General features: G+C 35.7%; 1 protein-coding gene and 1 pseudogene across 1 annotated transcript; one reads left to right on the top strand and one right to left on the bottom strand.

Annotated features, from left to right (window-relative positions):
* The first annotated feature begins 6,284 nt into the window (after nt 1-6,284).
* LOC143390153 (leucine-rich repeat-containing protein 59 pseudogene) lies at nt 6,285-7,318 on the top strand (annotated as a pseudogene).
* Nucleotides 7,319-11,679: 4,361 nt separating this feature from the next.
* Nucleotides 11,680-12,612, bottom strand: LOC143391640 (olfactory receptor 4A47-like). The gene has a single exon (XM_076844400.2). The coding sequence runs from the start codon at nt 12,607-12,609 to the stop codon at nt 11,680-11,682; it is 930 nt and encodes a 309-aa protein (XP_076700515.2). The 5' UTR covers nt 12,610-12,612.
* Nucleotides 12,613-18,628: the final 6,016 nt, after the last annotated feature.

The following is an 18,628-nucleotide window of genomic DNA, read 5'->3' as shown; positions in this document are numbered from 1 at the left end:
GTTACAGGATGTAACAAGAAAAAATATTTTCAGAAACATTATGGGACAAATAATCAAGAACAAAATATCAGTTCCATTAATTTGTTCCACAGAAGATGAGTTTTTCACTTATTCCTTCTTTTGTCAGATAAATTTTCATTTTATATTTATCTAATCTTCATTTTTCTGTAAGTGAGTTTGACATTAAATATATTTTAGAAATATATGCAGCTATAGTAACTAGTTATTTATATGGTTTTTCTCTTTATTCTTTGTTTTTCTACAAAACTAAAGAGCAGCCTGGACTGGGACATACACCTGTACCCCAGCTGCTTGGAGGATTATGAGTTCAAAGCCAGCATCAGCAACAGCAAGGCACTAAGCAACTCAGTGAGATCCTGGGAGTGTCTCTGTGGTAAAATGCCCCTGAGTTTAATCCCTGGTTAAAAAAAAAAAATTAAGGAGCATCTATTTTGTTTCAGATAACATGATCTTAGATAGTGATACAATAGTTAATAAAATGGAAGAATAAAATAAGAATATAGTCCTAACTGAATCAACTTTACATCTTTAAACAGAGTGACAAAATAATAGTGGGAGTAACTAAAAATTGTAGCTTTAATTTCTGATTGGACAATAACAGGTTATTGTGAAAGAATAAAATAAGAGTGAGACACTTTTTGAATAAGGTAATTAGATAATTCCTTTTTAAAGGTGATATTTATGCTAAAGTTCAAGGATGAGATGTCAGTTGCTCCTCTGGGTACACTACTAAAGAGGTGAAAATCCCTTTTCAACACAGGAATCATGCAAAAGAAAAAGGCTATATTATTTCTGTGGATATACTTAAAACAATATGAAAAATATACCTATCTGTCCAATATCCCCAGTCTTCTAAAGTTTGCAGAAAATCATTACCAGTATTGTAGATGGATTTCAAAGGAATTCCATGGTGAAAATGGGAAAATTAAAAATTTCCAAAATGCAATAATTTTTCAAAATGGCAAACAAATCACATGTTATTGTAGGACCATAGCAACTAATCTTTTTAACAAGGAGAGTTTTTTCTTTAAGTTCTTTTCCAGTAACTCTAGTAATAACTATCTTTGAGCTCTATAGGGAGATTCTGCAGGTATTGGTATAATCAAATACTTGTGCTAGAAATTAGGACACGGGATTAGATTTCTCCATGTAGATCATGCTTTAAGCATAGTGAAGCATCTTTTCCAATAATTATATCAGGTCCTTGAAGGGCAGCATCTTTTACCTGACAGGGTGAAGATCACTGTAGTTTTTATACCAAGAAACCACTCTAACCATGGAGTCCTGCAACTGGAATGTATCCAAGAATGACTTTTCCTTAATCACATTCAGTGGGAATTCACATAAGTTTATACCTGTAAATATGCCAATAGATGAATCACATTACTATGCTAAAAAGAATGCAACATAAAAAGTTTTAGAAATGGAAAACTTGTCAGAATGATAGTTGGCAAATATAATATATCAGTTATGTTAATTAGTTTCACTGAAGATGAATTTATCACTTATTTCCACATTGCCTGACCAATGTTTTTTTCCATCTATCTAATACTCAATTTTCTCTCTTTGTTTGGGACTAGGGATGTTTTTGCAAGATTAATGTAGTCATAGAAAATAGCTATTTATCTATTTATTCATTAGTGTCTTGAGCAATCTTAGAACATATACTTATTTTATATTTTATGCTATTAATTGGAGATATAAGATTTAATGAAACAAAAAAAACCATATGCATAGTTGGAATGCATCAGATATGTGTCCTGTAACACAGTCACAAAATAATAAAGAGAACAACTAAACATAGTAGATATAAAAAGTAAAGCCCAAGACATGACAAGAGCAAACCCTCAGGGCATTACAGATCTTTCTCAGGAATGTGAAATTATTAACATTCTTTTAAATAAGAGTCAGAAGGACTTCCGATTTCTGGTTAAACAAAAACTCTCAACAAACTGTTAGCAACTCATTCTGACAATGTATAAAAACAATCATACACCATGACCAACTGAGATATAACCTAGATACATTGGGCTGGTTTAGAATTCAAGTATCAATTAATGCAATATATTTAGCCAAAGGATAAAGATGAAAAATCACATGGTTATGCCAATATTTGTGGTTAAAGCATTATAAAAATTCAAGACATCTCTTTTTTAAAAGAACTCTCAATAAACTAGGAATAGAAGATAATTTTTTAAATTTAATAAAGAGTACATACAAAACAGCCTGTAACTGATACCATCCTTAGCACAGAGAAATCAGAAGCCTTCCTTGTAAGGTAAGGATCAGGCAAGGATTCTTCCTCTCACCACTGCTTTTCAACATTGTAGTGCCAGTTTTTTTGTGAATAAAATTGAGCACAATATAGAAAGAAATGCATGCTTACAAAATAAATCCATCTTTGTTTACAAATAACATAATAATCTAGGAAGACCTTATTTAAAAAAAAAAAAAGAACCGAAAGTCTACAAAAATCTGGAATAAGTCATTACAGTGAACCTGTAGGATACAAGGCTAATATACAAATGGAGTTCACTTTCCTATATACCAGCCACAAAGGATGCTGAAATTAAATATACAATAGCATTTACTTTAATATTTCCAAAAATGGAATATTTTAGCCTATATGTAACAAAATATGTTACAAGGAAAACATTGCAGCTTGGATGAGCAAACACATAAGAGAGAGTTAATAACTGTTCATGGAGAGAAAAACTCAAACAGCATTGCCAAGAGGTCAATTCTTCCCACCTAGATCTTCATAACAGTTGCAATTTCAATCAAAATTCTATCACACTATTTAGTAGATATTGAAAAGTTAATTCTGAGGTTCACATGGTGAGGCAAAGGGCACGAATGAGTAACCCAATACTGAGGGGAAGAATAAAAATGAACAATTATTAATACCTAACTTCAAAACAGTATAAGCTATGAAATCAAGACAGTGTAATATTGATGAAAGAGTAGACTGCTAGCCGTTTATTCAAATGAGCCAAAAATGTATCCCTTATAGAAGGAGGCACTCAAATGTTTCCAAAATCTTTTTTCATAGTTGCCAAAATATAGAAGCCACAACAATGCTTTCATCACATGAAGGAATAAATATACTGTGGTCCATCCAGAAAGTGAAATATAATTCATTTCTTTAAAAGAAATGAGCTCCTTGGGGTTGGGGTTGTGGCTCAGCAGTACAGCACTCACCTAGCACATGCAAGGCCCTGGGTTTGATCCTCTCACCACATAAAAAAATAAATAAAATAGAGGTATTTTAAAAATGTAAGCATAATATATTATTAATAAAATAATTTTTAAAAAATTATCTACTGAACCATGAACAGACATAGAGGAAACTTCACAGTATATAACCAAGTGAAAGAAGCCAGTCTGAAAGGCTGCATATTGTATTGTCCCAATCATATGACATTCCAGAGAGTGCAACACTGTGGAGAAAGTAAAATCATCAGTAGTTGTTAGGGCTTAGAGGGAGGGAGATGACCGGGTAGATCACAAAGAATGTTTTCTTTAGTGAAGCTCTTCTATGATACCTATGTAGAGATGCATGTCTTATTCTTTTCTCCAAGTCCATAGAAAGTAGAAGACCACAGTCAATGGTGTACCCCAATAAAAAAAAGGAAATTGGAATTATACTGTTGTATTATTATTGATGAATCAATTGTAAAATGTACCACCAAGGTGTAGGGAGTTAATTGTGTCTTCTGTGGTTTAAGTGAGATCCATAAACTTCATGAGCTAGAAACAATGCAATAGTGTTGAGAGGTGGGACCTCAAAAGGGGATAAATCCACTGGATTGATGCTGTTACCATGGTAGTGGGCTGTTTATCACAAGAGCAAGTTTCTGACAAACGTGAGCTCAGCCCTCCCTTACTGTCCCATTCTTCCCCTCTCTAGCCCTTCCACCTTCAACATGGGATGACTTGGACCATCTCCAGATGCCTGTTCTGCTCTCTTGGGCTTCCCAGCTTCCGTGGACGATGAGAAAATTACTCTCTGTTCTTTATAAATTTATCAGGCTCAGTCATTCTGTTACAGTTGCAGAAAATGGACATTCCAGAAAGTGCAAATGGAGGAGGCTGCATTACTGGGGAAGGAGGTTATGTAGAAGGTCTAGGTCCTTTGTACTTAAATGTCTTTGACTCTAAAACTGCTATTAAAATAACATTCATTATTTTTTTTTAATTGTGAGAGTTAATCAGGTTCAGGAAGCATCCAAATACTAGAAGATCCAGGGACCTAAATATGGACCTGAACTTCAGACAGATCAAAATGTGAGTTAAGATGGAATAATAATACCATTTCAAACATATCCTATTATGGATTTTAAACAGGACTGCAAAGAGGTTGGGAGAGTTGATTAGGTCAACTCTCTTTCTTACGTTTTTATAACTTTGAGAAAGTTATTTTCTACATGTAAGAATCAATTTTTTGTGAAATGAGTTATTGCAAATAAAGTTTTGATAATAAGTAAAATATGTGTAGACTTCTCATAGAGTGTGTGAGATACACAGAAGTATGTAATCCACTTTAATTTTCTTAAAAGATAAATATTAAAAATGTCTTACTTCACACTTGAAAACATCTCAAAATCAATGAGATTGTGAATAGAATCCAACTGTTACTTTTAGATGTTAGAACCAACAATCCTATCTTGAAAAACTGCTTGTGGAAGAGAAAATTGAAACCAAAATTCTAGAATGTATGAAATTCTTCATAGGAAAACCCAAGTTCAAACAATTGAAGAATATTACTAGTGCTCAGAGGAAAATTTGAGTTCGTAAGTGTTTACATTATCTAAAAAGTACAGTAGAGATGAAGAAGTCTTTCAACTAAAAATGTTAGGAAAAAAGCATAGAATTAAACTAAATTAAAATAGGTAGGAGAACAAAATGAAGATAAAAATCATTTCTTCCACAAGAAAACACTTAGAGCTATCATATCTGTGTTAGTTTTCTTTTTTCTATTACTATTACAAAATCCTGAGCTAATTCAACTTAATAACAGATCAGTTTATTTTGGTCACCATGTTAGATGTTTTAGTCCATAACCAACTGGCCTCTTTGCTTTGAGCCTTTGGTGAAGCAGCACATCATGGTGGGGAACAAGTTACTGAGCAAATTTTGTAGAGAAATAAAAAGGAGACACAAAGACAAGAGGCAGAGGCAAAAAGAAAAAACAGCTGCTCATCTAAGTGACCTCCTTTATTTATAACAATAGGTTACATTAGGTTATTCATGCCATAACTACATTATTGTTTATTGTATCACTAAGGATGCTCATTCTGCAGTTACATTCTACAGTTACAATATGCTGTGTTAGAAGTTTTTTAGCTCTCAAGAAAGTCCATTGTTTGAAGTTATTGTTAAGCAGGCAGATCCAGGAGCACCAGAACTTGGGAAACATTGTAGTTATCAAGAAGCAAGTTCCTGTATTCACAGGAGCCATGTGCCTGAGATCAACATCAAGGCTAATAAGACAGTAATATAGAACCTCCTCAGAGGGCATTGCTACAGCAGCTATTCATTTGGTACTTTTGTACAGAAACTTTCCCAGCCACCAAGCATGCCACGACCATGAAGTCATCAGAGACCCCAATCCAGAACACAGAATCCTTATAGCTCCCCTTTTTTGTTTTATATGGCCTTTTGGATGAATAACACTTGTTTTTTCTTTAATATTGGCAGAGGTTAAAAAATAAGGTAGGCATCGATGACAACAAGCTCAAAGTAACAATCCTAATATTACTAAACATCCACCTATGAAAAATCATTTGATTCAAGTAAAATTGGGTAACCATGAAGTTAGCCAATCTAATAAATCTAAACTTCCATCATCTCGTTGGACCTTTTTAATGATATCTTTAAGGTGATCTAACTCTTTTGAAGTAGAATTACTGTCATCACTTAAATTAAAGCCACACGTATTATTAAGCTCCTGACATCTTTTAAGATGTAATAATAACAAATAATCAATTGCAGCCTGATTGTCAAGAATAGGTTGACAATATTGTTTTTGCTCTTCGTTAAGCATATTGATTGCCAAAGAAGTATGATTAATATTTTTTACCATAGCACAGGCCAATTTCATAGTTGTTTTGTAAACCCTGACAGCTAGTCCAAGGATACCTACTAAGGAAAATGTCAAACCCTCAAATTCTGCCTTTACTGAATCATTACAGTATTTATCAAAAGAAATAGACCTTTTATGGGTATGTTGTGCAGATGGTGACCTATCAAATTCTATGGAGATGGTAGAAACACAGTCTGCTAAGACAACAGTGGGTTCTATGAGACATATTAGTGGGTAGATAATTAAAAGTATTTGCTCCACAAGAAAACTATCCTGGTGGTAAGATAATATAACCATTTCCATACATAATGGTACAATTAAATGAAGTTCACCCTAAAGAAGTACATTTATGTATAGAGCCTTGAACTTCAGCACAAGTGTCAGTTGGATTTATAGCAACAGTGGGAGTAAGTAACAACATAACACTAGAAGACTTAACATACTAAGGACTTCCCCAACTATAAGAATCTGTCCTGCCATAAAATGAGTGTTCTACCATGAAATTTCTGTGGCCTCACACACCTGATGAAGCTGGACCTCCTTAAGAATAAGCTTCAGTCACTGCCAGCTGAGTTTGGCCTTCTGGTCAACCTCCAGCATCTGAATCTCCTCAACAACAGACTGGTCACCCTGCCTGTCAGCTTTGCTCAGCTCAAGAACCTGGAGTAGCTGGACTAAATGACAACACCTTGGACACTGTCTTGGCCAAAGTGGCTGGTGATTGCTTGGATGAGAAGCTGTGTAAGCAATGTGCAAACAAGGTGCTACAGTACATAAAGGCTGTGCAGGTGGATCAGCAGCCAGAGAGGCAGAGGAGGCTGGAAGTGGAAGGAGAGGCAGAGAGGAGGTGGGAGGCCAAACAGAGAGCTAAGGAAGCTCAGGAGTAGGAACTGCAGAAGCTGGACAAGGCAGAAGAGAAGGAGTATCAGTGAAAAGAATGTGATGCCCTCAAAGATTCCAAGTGGAGCAGGAGAACAAACCCAAGAAGGAAGAAAATCAGGCCCCCAAATCTAAGTGTGGCTCCCAGCCTCTCAAGCCACCTATGGGAACACAATGGGCCCTGGGCTATGTTGAAGCTGCTGCTGTTGCTGTGTGGCCAGTGAGCTGATTGCATGTTGGGTGACAGCACTACAGCAACAACCCATAGCTGTGCAGGCTCTGTGCCACCAGGAGATCCTCCAGTGGGTTTTTCAGACTGAGTCCCTGCAGTGAGTTTGCCCTCAGTACCTCCTGCCTCCTGGCCTTGGAGCTCAAATTCCTGTGGAATTGGCTTCTGCTGCACATAGCCTTTATAGTGTCAGACCTGCCTATCATCATCATATGGCTGCCAGTTGGTTTGTGAGACCTCCCCTTTGTAGGACTTCTTGTTGTTCCTTAGTCAGGCTTCTCTGGTGGAATGAGAAGTAATGGGAGGTGGGGAGGAACAGTTACTTGCATGCCTAAAGGAATAGGCTTAGGGATGGGGAGATAGCAAACAGCCTTTTCTAGTTATTGTACTAAGCTGGGTAAAGACAAGTCTCCTTTCTACTAAATGGTTGGCTGTCATAACATTTATACTTTTGTATGTCACACACCCTTTCTTTCATTCCTCTCTGGGTAGTCCAGGAAGATCTAGAGGGAGTGTGTTCCTGGGAACTAAGAGACCACCACACTCAGCATATCCAGTCAAAATTAGGGAAGGGGTTACCTATATCCTAAAGAAACTTTAAAACATTTCAAGCATTTTAGTGATCATATGAAATTTCTGGCTGTGAGAGGAACTTCACAACCATCACCACAAAATAACACTTGTAAGCAGAGAAACTGAAGCCATTCATAACTCACCCAAAGTCTTCCAGATAGTCTAAGGCAGAACCCAACTCCTACTCTGGTATTCTTTTTTTTTTTCTTGACATCATTTGACTTCTCTTGTAACATTCAGAGAGAACAGAACTCACACCAGAATTATGTCTCAGCCAAAGTATAAAAACTTACACAGTAGACAGATTCATGACTCACAAATAGAGATCTCATGCCATCGGGGACTTGGGAAGCTCCTGTGGAGTCCTGTCTCAACTTAAATAACTTCCACAAAATGGCAGCAGGCCCATCTCCTTGTTGCAGGTTCAGAGCATTAACTCTCCCTGATTGCCAGAAAGAGAGAAGGTGGATCTCTGCAAAGCTGCATGGTCTGTGACAGCTCCATTAGCACTAGGTGTGACTAAAACCTCAAAGGCAACCTGGACTCTCAGCTTCCTAGACCCTGAGGTTCAGAATTGTTTGCTTCTAGACCAATAACAGAAGGGAGGGAATGAATGGAAACTGTAGGAAATAAAGGGAAACAAGTAGTAACATGGAGGTGAAAAGCGGTGCATAAAACTAAAGACTAGCGCAAATGAGGGCAGCAGAGTCCATTCTCTTGGCTGCTAGATTAAGCATTTTCTTGACCCTGCCTCATCTTTTCACAATAGCTAGATGAAGGGATGAGAAGGACCATGTCTCGGTGTTCATTCACTGAAACTTCCGTTTGAAGCTCCTTGCCTCTCCCCAGAGAGAGCAAGAACCTGTCATAGTTTAAAGACAGAGAGGAGGGTCCAGCTTTTTAGCCCTGGTGGCCCTTTTGGGTAGTTCTGCCACTCATGACTGTCCTAATACTGGAAGAAAGGACTTGGCTCTCTCCTCCCCCAAGGATAGCTGTGCAGGTCCACATCTTTCTCAGAATCTCTGCAAATTCCTTAGTCTTCCTCCAAGCTCCAGAGCCATCAGTCTAAATGCTTTATTGAAACTAAACACATACATTACAATGAGATTGTGAAAATACAGAAGTCAGCTTAGAAGTTTTGATAATACATCATAATGTATAAACTACTCACACAACATCTATCGCACACATAATAGTGTACAATATGCTTTTCAGTTTGCTTTTATAATGAGAGTATTTAATCATTCTTAAATGCTTTTCAATAAATCTAGAAATGAATGAGATTGCTGGTATAAACCAATTTTATATTCTAATTACTACTATTCAAAGTCTTATTTTTAAAAGTTCTTTGGTAAAAAAGTAGTAGAAATTAAAACCCGAAATATGCAATGTGATTTAAAGGAAAATACTATTTAATACAATAGGGTATTAGCTCAGTGATCTGAGGAAAACTTAACATCTTAGAATTCGTATTGTTTAAAATTCAATAAAAGATTAAACATCCTTTCAACTAACAATGTTAGAAAACCAAAAAATTACCCTCAGCAAAAGTAGGTTCAAGCACCTAGTGAAGATAGAAGAGGTTTTCTACATTAGAAAAAATAATTTGAGCTATTATGTTTCTTAGTCTGTTTTACATTACTGTAACAAATACCTAAGTTACACCAACTTAATAAGAGAAAAATTTCAATTTGGCTCACAGCTTTGAGATTTCAAGCCATGATTAAGTGGTCCCTTGGCTTTGGGCCTGTGGGGAGGCAGCATATCATGGTGAGTTCCCATGGTGAAGCAAACACTTCACCTCCTCTCAAGAAAACAAAAGAATAGAAAGTAGGATACCAGGTTCCACAATCCTGTCTTAGAACCTGCCTCCCAGTGATGGAAAACTTCCCACTAGGTCTCACCTCTAAAAGTTTCAACCACCTTCTATTAACACCCTGCTGAAGACCAAGTCTTTAACAAATGAGCATGTGGGAAACACCCTATCTTCAAACTATAGCAATCTATGATCTACTTGGTTGAATAAAAATAAGAACAATATGAGAAAATGAATAAAACACTCTCTGTTCTAATCACACAAAAAATTAAAGGAGGCACAGATTTCAAAATTAGGAATGACACAAAGAATACAAAGAAAGTTCTTATAAAAAATTTGGGAATTTTACCAACTCTAAAAAGTATTGAAACCTGGATTAAATAAAATAATTTATAATCCGAATTAAATGAGTGATTCCCCAGGAAATTGGAAATTACCAAACTTTTAATCTACCTTACTTTATGCATAAAGTGTGCGTTTATGGAGGCAGCATATAAAGGAGTCTTAGTTTTCTTACAGAGACTGTGATCTCTCTCTGCATTTTAATGCAATATTTAAACCATTTACATTGATGTAACTATTGCCATAGTTAATTTTAGACATATAATCATTTTTATGAGTTCTGTATGTTCATTATTTTTTTCCTTTTTCATATTTCTTTTGGATTATTTATGTCTTTTTCTTTTTATTTTCTTTGTTCACTTATTAAACATTATTTATTTTAGTTTGGAGGATTGGGTTACAATTTCATAACAAATTTACATAAAAATTATTTTAATAATTATAGTTTAAAGATATTTCAATAGAAAAATTCATATGTTTGCTCATATACTGATTCTTTCTGATGATCTCTGTTTGGTTTATAAAATCATATTCCCATATGGTATCATTTTCCATCGTCTGATTTCTCTTAACGTCTTTTTTTTTAATGTCTTCATTAGTGCATTGTAGTTATGTGATAGTTTTGTGAACACATATCTACCCTCTTATCAAATATCAAGCATATAATTAGTGTTATTAACTATCACGCTATAGTGCATGGTAACTATAATTAATAATACAGCAGAAATAACATCTATAACAAGAAATTTTCTTTTTTAATATTTATTTTTTAGTTTTTGGTGGACACAACATTTTTATTTTATTTATTTATTTATTTTTTATGTGGTGCTGAGGATCGAACCCAGCGCCCTGCGCATGCCAGGCAAGCGCGTTACCACTTGAGCCACATCCCCAGCCCAACAAGACATTTTCTATCATAATAAACTTTGCACTTTTTGAAAAACATCACTGTCCTCTCACCTTCCAGCCTGTGACAACCAATATCCTGCTCTCTGTCCCAGGACGGTGCTACTTTTAATTCTATATGTAAATGATATCATGCAGTATTTGTCTTTCTATGTCCCGCCTATATCACTTAGCATAATGTCCTCCAGTGTCACCCCAGTTGTCACAAATGATAAGACCCCTTATTTGAAGAAACAGAAAAACAATTTACTACCTGCATCTGAGACTTAGCACTGAGAGATTCTGATGAGGGAGAGTATATTTCTACCATTTATCATGTTGTGAGGATTCTACTTTTAATGTTACTGTGAAGCATTCCATTTTTTACTTTACCAGATAAATTTACAGTACTAAAATTTACATATGCTACTGAAAACAAATGAACACAAGTTTATATAGCATTTAAATATTAAAACATAATAAAAAGAATCAATATAAAAGGAAGTCTAAAAATAAGATAAGGAATACCAAAGTGAGGAATACAAATAAATGCAAAAATTAAATGACATCAGTGTAATGATTCCAAAATTTTATTTATTAATTTACTACATATTGTCATAGACAATGTATTACATGTGCATTAGAACAGTCCAGTAGTGATCAACAAGACATTATAAAGTCTACATTACAGTAGGTAAACTATTAGTGGTACAAGCACATATTCAATTCCTTAATTGTATTTACCAGAAATTTGGAGGGAAAGGAAGTTAACATCAGCTTCAAAAATGTTATGTTTCCTAAGAAGATAGTTTTATGATAAAATGACTCTCCTTAGAGCGGGAAACTTACTCATTTACTAGCTGATATGACTTTTCCTCCCCAGAGTTTCTTCATAGCATTTGTCATCTCTGAGTTTCTCAGAGTATAGATGAAGGGGTTCAACATGGGGGTTATGACCAGGTAAAACACACTCAATAACTTGTCAATGGGCAAAGTCTTGGCTGGTCGTGCATATATGAAAATACAGGGGACAAAGAAGAGGACAACCACAGTGATGTGGGAGCCACAGGTGGAGAGAGCTTTCCGCCTCCCCTCCTGATTTAGGTTCTTCAGAGAGTGGAAGATGACAGCATAAGACACGAGTAAGAGCAGAAACACAGTTGTGCAGATGAGTCCCCCATTGGCAATCACTAAGAGGCCAATGACATAAGTGTCAATACAGACAAGTTTCAATAAGGGATACATGTCACATATGAAATGATCAATGACATTGGGGCCACAAAATGGGAGCCCATAAATAGTGCCCAACTGAATTATTGAGTGCAAAAAACCTCCAACACAGGACACTACAAGCAACACAACACACACCCATGGCCTCATGATAACCAAATAATGCAAGGGCTTACAGATGGCCACATAGCGGTCATAGGCCATCACCAACAGAAGAAAGACCTCTGCCCCAGCAAAAAAGTGTCCTGTAAAAAGCTGAGTCATACAATTCTTGAAGGATATGATATTTTCCCCAAAGAACAAGTGGGAAATCATTTGGGGGGAAATAGCTGTAGAATAAATTGCATCCATAAAAGATAAGCTAGCAAGAAAGAAGTACATTGGTGAGCCCAGGGTCTTGCTGAAGGTTATGGTCATCACAATGAGCAGATTTCCCACCATGGTCAAGATGTAGAAAAGCAAGAACATAACAAAAAGTACTTTCTGCACCTTTGGATTTTGTGTGAGGCCCAAGAGGACAAAGTAAGTTACATTGTTCCTATATTCCATTTAGTCTTTTATTGGTGCCGATTCCAGATATTAAAGCAGTTCACCTAAAAAATGAAAAAGAAGAAATTCCTTAGAAGTATTATAATTTCAGTCTTCATTCATTATTCCTCTAAAATATGTATGAGAAGCATCAATTTGTGGCAAGCTATCTGTTGCACATATCAGGCACAGTGAAGTAAGATAGCATTTCCTTCCCCAAGTGATTCCATATGTAGTGATAGGATCACGATTTAAAGTCAAACATGATCCTTGCCATAATAAGTGAATTATTTATGTCATGCTATCAGTTCATTGTGCTCCAATTGATAAATCAACTGGATTATGGCAAGACTTCTCACAGGAAGCCATACTTTATGCAATTAAAGGAGGTGGGAAATAACAAAAAGGAATGAAAAATGAATTTCATGAGAATATGCACCCCACATGATGTCACAAAGGTGTAATACCAGAGATTCACTTAAAGTCATTTTTTATATTCATAGTGGCTAAAATAAAATGTAAAACAATAGACCAAAAGTCAGTATATTCATTTCTGGTTCTATGACTATAAATCATTAACAATGACAGCTTTTCCTTCACTCTCCAATCATCTCTTATCCCCTGGACACCTCAACCAGAAGTACCTTGCCATTCATATTTCTAGGAGGATTCTGTTTCTGATGACGTGTGTGTTCTCTAGCACAAGAGAGGCTTTCTGTGCAGTTCTCCTTTTCTCTTTCAGATCCCTCACCAGAACCACTTTTTGATGTTCGTAGTTGCACCCACAGTCTCTTCATAGAGGCTCTTCCTATCATAAATCACAACTCTCACCCAACCATCTACCCATTACCCATCCCAGAGCTACTTCCACACTTTGAGGTATTTTTGTAGCTGCACCCCACTTCCCAGTAGCAAAATCCATGTTCTCTTGTTAGAGCTGCTGTAATAAAACAATACAAACTCATTAACAGAAACCTGTTGTTTCAGAGTTTGACATGCTGTAAATTCAAACTCAAGACCTGTGCTATATTGGTTCCTTCAGAAGATATTGAGGAAAAGCACTGTCCCAGGACTTTCTCCTTGGCTCATAGATACCAGTTTTGTGTTCATGTGTTGTCCTCCCTACATCCAAATTTCCCTTCTCATAGGACATCAATCCTATTGGAATAATGACCACCCTAATGAACTTATTTTAATTTCTTGATCTCTGCAAAGAACCTACACACAGAAAATTCACATCATGTAGTAGTGAAGGTTAGGGCCTCAACATGCATTAGAGGAAAAAGTAGGGGTAATTGAACTAAATAAAACAGGAGTTGTTTCATGTAACACAATGCGTGATTAGTAGTTGTCACATTTTCATATCTACTACCAAGTGGTTGAATCCTCCTTTTAAGGTCTTTACTTGAACATTCCCTATTTTCTTTTTTTTTTTTTTAAGAGAGAGAGAGAGAGAGGATTTTGATATTTATTTTTTAGTTTTCAGCGGACACAATATCTTTGTTTGTATGTGGTGCTGAGGATGGAACCCAGGCTGCACGCATGCCTGGCGAGCGCGCTACCGCTTGAGCCACATCCCCAGCCCACATTCCCCATTTTCCTAACCTGCAAATGCTGGAAGAACCAGGGAATTGTCTGTCTTCACCACTGTCTCTCTCTTAACTTAAAAGGGTATCTGCAACTATTTAATTCACATCTCCAATTGGATATCCAATTATTATTTACAAAAGTGAATTTTAAATTATTTTTTCATGATAAATCTATTCTTTCTGAGGTTTCCTTTATCTAATAAAATGGCTTCTCCTTCCACTCAACTTTTTAGTCCCAATTCTGACATTTTGACACATAATGGACACCCACTCATTATTCCTTTCATGTTATTTATTTATACACTTAACAAACTCTCTTGCCTTAGTAGATGTACTGTAAATCTGATAATTCTCACTGCAACCAACTACATCCCTGATCTACGGCAAACAGCCACTTGCCAATTCTACCTATGTTTATCTTGGACTTTAACAAGCCATTTTCCCGAAACAACACAAATTTTCTTTTTAATCTTCTTCAGATCATATCACTCCCTTCCTCAAAATCCTACAGGAGATTTTTATCACACACTCAATATATATTCATCACCTCCCTGACTTTAAATTACACAATTCTGTTACTTGCCCAAATTCATCTCTTAAAATTCTCCATGCTCATCTGCTCCAGTCTTTCACTAGTGCTCAAATATCCCTAATGATTTTCCACCACTGTATTTACATCTATTTTTTAGGAGACTGTAACTTCAGAAACCAGATGATAAGCACAGACTTTAAAATAAAGGTATATATTGAAGAAAGGTGTGTTCTACATGCAATCTTTCATTTGTTTATTCAACCAACTAGTGTGTACATAGCACTTACCTTCTGTCACATCAACCTAATTAGGTGAACTACCATGCATCAGAGAGTGTCCACATTCTCATTAAAGCTGAGTCTGCATCAGGGTTGTGTATTCAGTGGATGGAATCTTGGTGCTCACTGAGCAATTACCTTGTTACTTCTACTGTTCCAGATGAAGCACAAATCTTAAGGATAGAAAATGGTTGCATGGGCTGGGGATGTGACTCAAGCGGTAGCGCGCTCACCTGGCATGCATGCGGCCCGGGTTCGGTCCTCAGTACCACATACAAACAAAGATGTTGTGCCTGCCGAAAAACTAAAAAATAAATATTAAAAAATTCTCTCTCTCTTTCTCTCTCTCCACAAAAAGAAAAAAAGAAAATGGTTGCAGAATTCATTCTTTTAATTTTTAAATTTATTCATGACAAATCTCATTTATGAACTCACCAGCCATCACCTGCCTAACAAAGTTTTTCCCACCATTTTAATTCTTGCAAATTCAAGTGATATAATTTCCTACGTACTGAAAATTACACGCAATTGCAAAGTCTAGTTTTTGCTGTCAATCGTTAAAGTCTTACTTTTGGAATCTTGTCTACAGTTTGAATGATGACTTTTTGCTTCACCAGTAGAGAGCTGGAAGTCCCTTTTCAACCCAGGATACACACAGAAGGAAAAAGTCTGTATTATTCCTGTGGATATATTTAAAACAACATCTATGTCTGTGCATTGTTGCCAGAATCTTCTAAAGTTTGCAGAAAATTATCACCAGCATTGTAGATGGATTTCAAAGGAATTCCATGTTGAGAATAGAAAAAGTAAAAACCTCCATAATAGCATAATTTCTCAAAAATGTAAACAAATCACATGTTCATGTAGGAAGATAACAACTAGTCTTTTTTTTAAAAAAAAAAAAAAAAAGAAAAGAAATATTTTCTCTTTAAGTTCTCTTTCAGGAACGTTAGTAATAGCTACCAGACAGCATTATTGTGATTCATGTAGATCATGCTTTAAGCCTACTGAAGCATATTTTAAGTGATTATATCAGGCTTTAAAAGGACAGCATTTTTTACCTGACAAGAATGAAGATCACTGTAGGTTTTATACCAGAAACCACAGTCATCATGGAGTCCTGCAACTGGAATGTATCCAAAGCGATTCTTCCTTAATCAGTTTCACTGGGAATTCCCACAAGTTTATACATGTAAACATGCCAATATATTAATTACATTATTATGGTCAAGAAGATGTGATAAAAAATGTTTTAGAAACATGGGAAAATTGACAGTGACAATTGGCAAAAATAATACATGAGCTCATTTAGTTTCTTTCACTGAAGATGAACTTATCACTTATTACCACACTGCCAGATCAAGTTTTTTTCCCATTTATCTAATAATTATATCTCATTATTTCTTTGGGGATATTTTTCAAAATTCATGTAGTTATAATAACTAGATTTTTATCTATTTATCCATTTTTTAAAAAACAACCTTATAACATCTATTTATTTCATAGTGTATGCTATTAACTGGAGATATAAAATTTAATGAAACAGATCATTGATTGCATTGGATTTATGTCTTGTAATATAGTCACAAATTAACAATAGGAACAATGAAATATAGTGAGTAGAACAAAGTAAAGCCCAAGAAATGACAACAGCAAACCCTCAGAACATTGCATATCCTATTAGGGAATTTGAAATCATTAAATTTCTCTTCAAATGAGAGTAAGGAGGATTCCAGTTTCTGGTTAAGCAAAAATTCTCAAAAAAACATTAGCAAATTCAATCTGATAATGTATTAAAAAAATCAAACACCATGACCAACTGAGATATAGCCTAAATACATAAGGCTGGGTGAATTCAAATACTAATTAATGCAATAAATTAAAACAAAGGACAAGGATGAAAAATCACATGGATGAAATATCAACACTTGCACTTAAAGCATTTTTAAAACTCAACATTCACATGTTTTTAAACAAATTCTCAATAAACTAGGAATAGAAGAAAATTTCCTAAACTTAATAAAGCATACCTACAAATCAGCCTATAATTGATACCATCCTCAGCAGTGAGAAACCAGAAAGCTTCATTGTAAGGTAAGGTACAGGCAAAGATTCTTCCTCTCACCGCTGCTTTTCAACATTGTACTGCCAGTGCTCACGAATGTGATCAGGTACAATATAGAAAGAAACGCATGCTTACATGATAATCTATGAAGACCTTATTAAAAAAACAATCAAAAGTGTACAAAAATCTGCTGGGCACGGTGATGCATGCCTATAAACCCAGAGGATCAGAGTAGAGGATCTTGGGTTCAAAGCCAGCCTCAGCAATGGTGAGGAGCTAAGCAACTCAGTGAGACCCTGTCTCTAAATAAAATACAAAATAGGGCTGAGGATGTTGCTGAGTGATTGAGTGCTCACGAGTTCAATCCCTAGTATCAAAAAAAAAAAAAAAAAAGTGTAAAAACTCTGGAATAAGTGATTACAGCAAAGCTACAGGATACACGGTTAGTGTACAAATAGCATTCCCTTTCCTATATACCAGCCACAAACAAGAGGATGATGAAATTAAATACCATTTACTTTAATACATTCCAACATGGAATACTTAAGCATATATTTAACAAAATATGTTACAAGTTCTATATAAGGAAAATATCAAAGCATGGATGAGGCTTACTAACTGTTCATGGAAAGACAGACTCAAACAGCATCACTAGGAGGTTAATTCTCCCCAGCTAGATCTTCATAACAAACGAAATCCCAATCAAACGACTAGCACATTATTTAATAGATGTTGACAAGTTAATTCTGAGGTTCACATGGTGAGGCAAAAGGCTCAGAATGAGCAACCCAATACTGAGGGTAAAAATGAAAATGGAGAATGAACAACACCTAATTTCAATACAGTATAAGCTGTGAAATCAAGACAGTGTAGTATTGAAGAAAGAGTAGAAAATAGAAAAAAAAGGACAAAGATGTCAGCCACTCTGGAAAACTGGCAGTTCTTTATGAATCTAAGCATACCCACCACACAATTGAGTAACTGGGCACCTTTGCATTTAACCAAATGAGCCCAAATGTATCCCTTACAGAAAGAGACTTATAAAATCTTTATTTGTATTTGCCAAGACATAAAAGCTACAATGATGCTTTTCAGGACATGAATGGATAAATACACTGTGGTCCATCCAGATAATGAAATATCATTCATTTCTTTGAAAGATATGAGCTACTGAGCCATGAAGACATAGAGGAAATTTCACAGTATACAGCCAAGCAAAAGAAGCCAGTCTGAAAGGCTGCATGTTGTACTGTCTCAATCTTATTACACTCCAGAGAGTGCAACACTGTGGAGAAAATAAAATCCTCACTAGTTGTCAGGGGTTGGAGGGAAGGAGATTCCTGGGTGGATCACAGAAGGTCACAGAAGGCTTTTTCTTTACTGAAACTCTTCTATGATACCATAATAGAGATGCATGTCTTATACACTTTTCCCAAGTCCACAGAAAGCACAACATCAAGAATCAAGAGTGCACCCTGATGTAAAAAAGGAACTTTGAAAGATACTGTTGTGTCATTACTGATTAATTAATTGTAATGTACCACCTTGGTATAGGAATTTAATAGTGTCTTCTATG

Source organism: Callospermophilus lateralis, chromosome 2, assembly GCF_048772815.1.
Source record: "Callospermophilus lateralis isolate mCalLat2 chromosome 2, mCalLat2.hap1, whole genome shotgun sequence".
Classification (NCBI taxonomy): domain Eukaryota; kingdom Metazoa; phylum Chordata; class Mammalia; order Rodentia; family Sciuridae; genus Callospermophilus; species Callospermophilus lateralis.
This window is presented reverse-complemented; position numbering and strand designations above follow the sequence as displayed.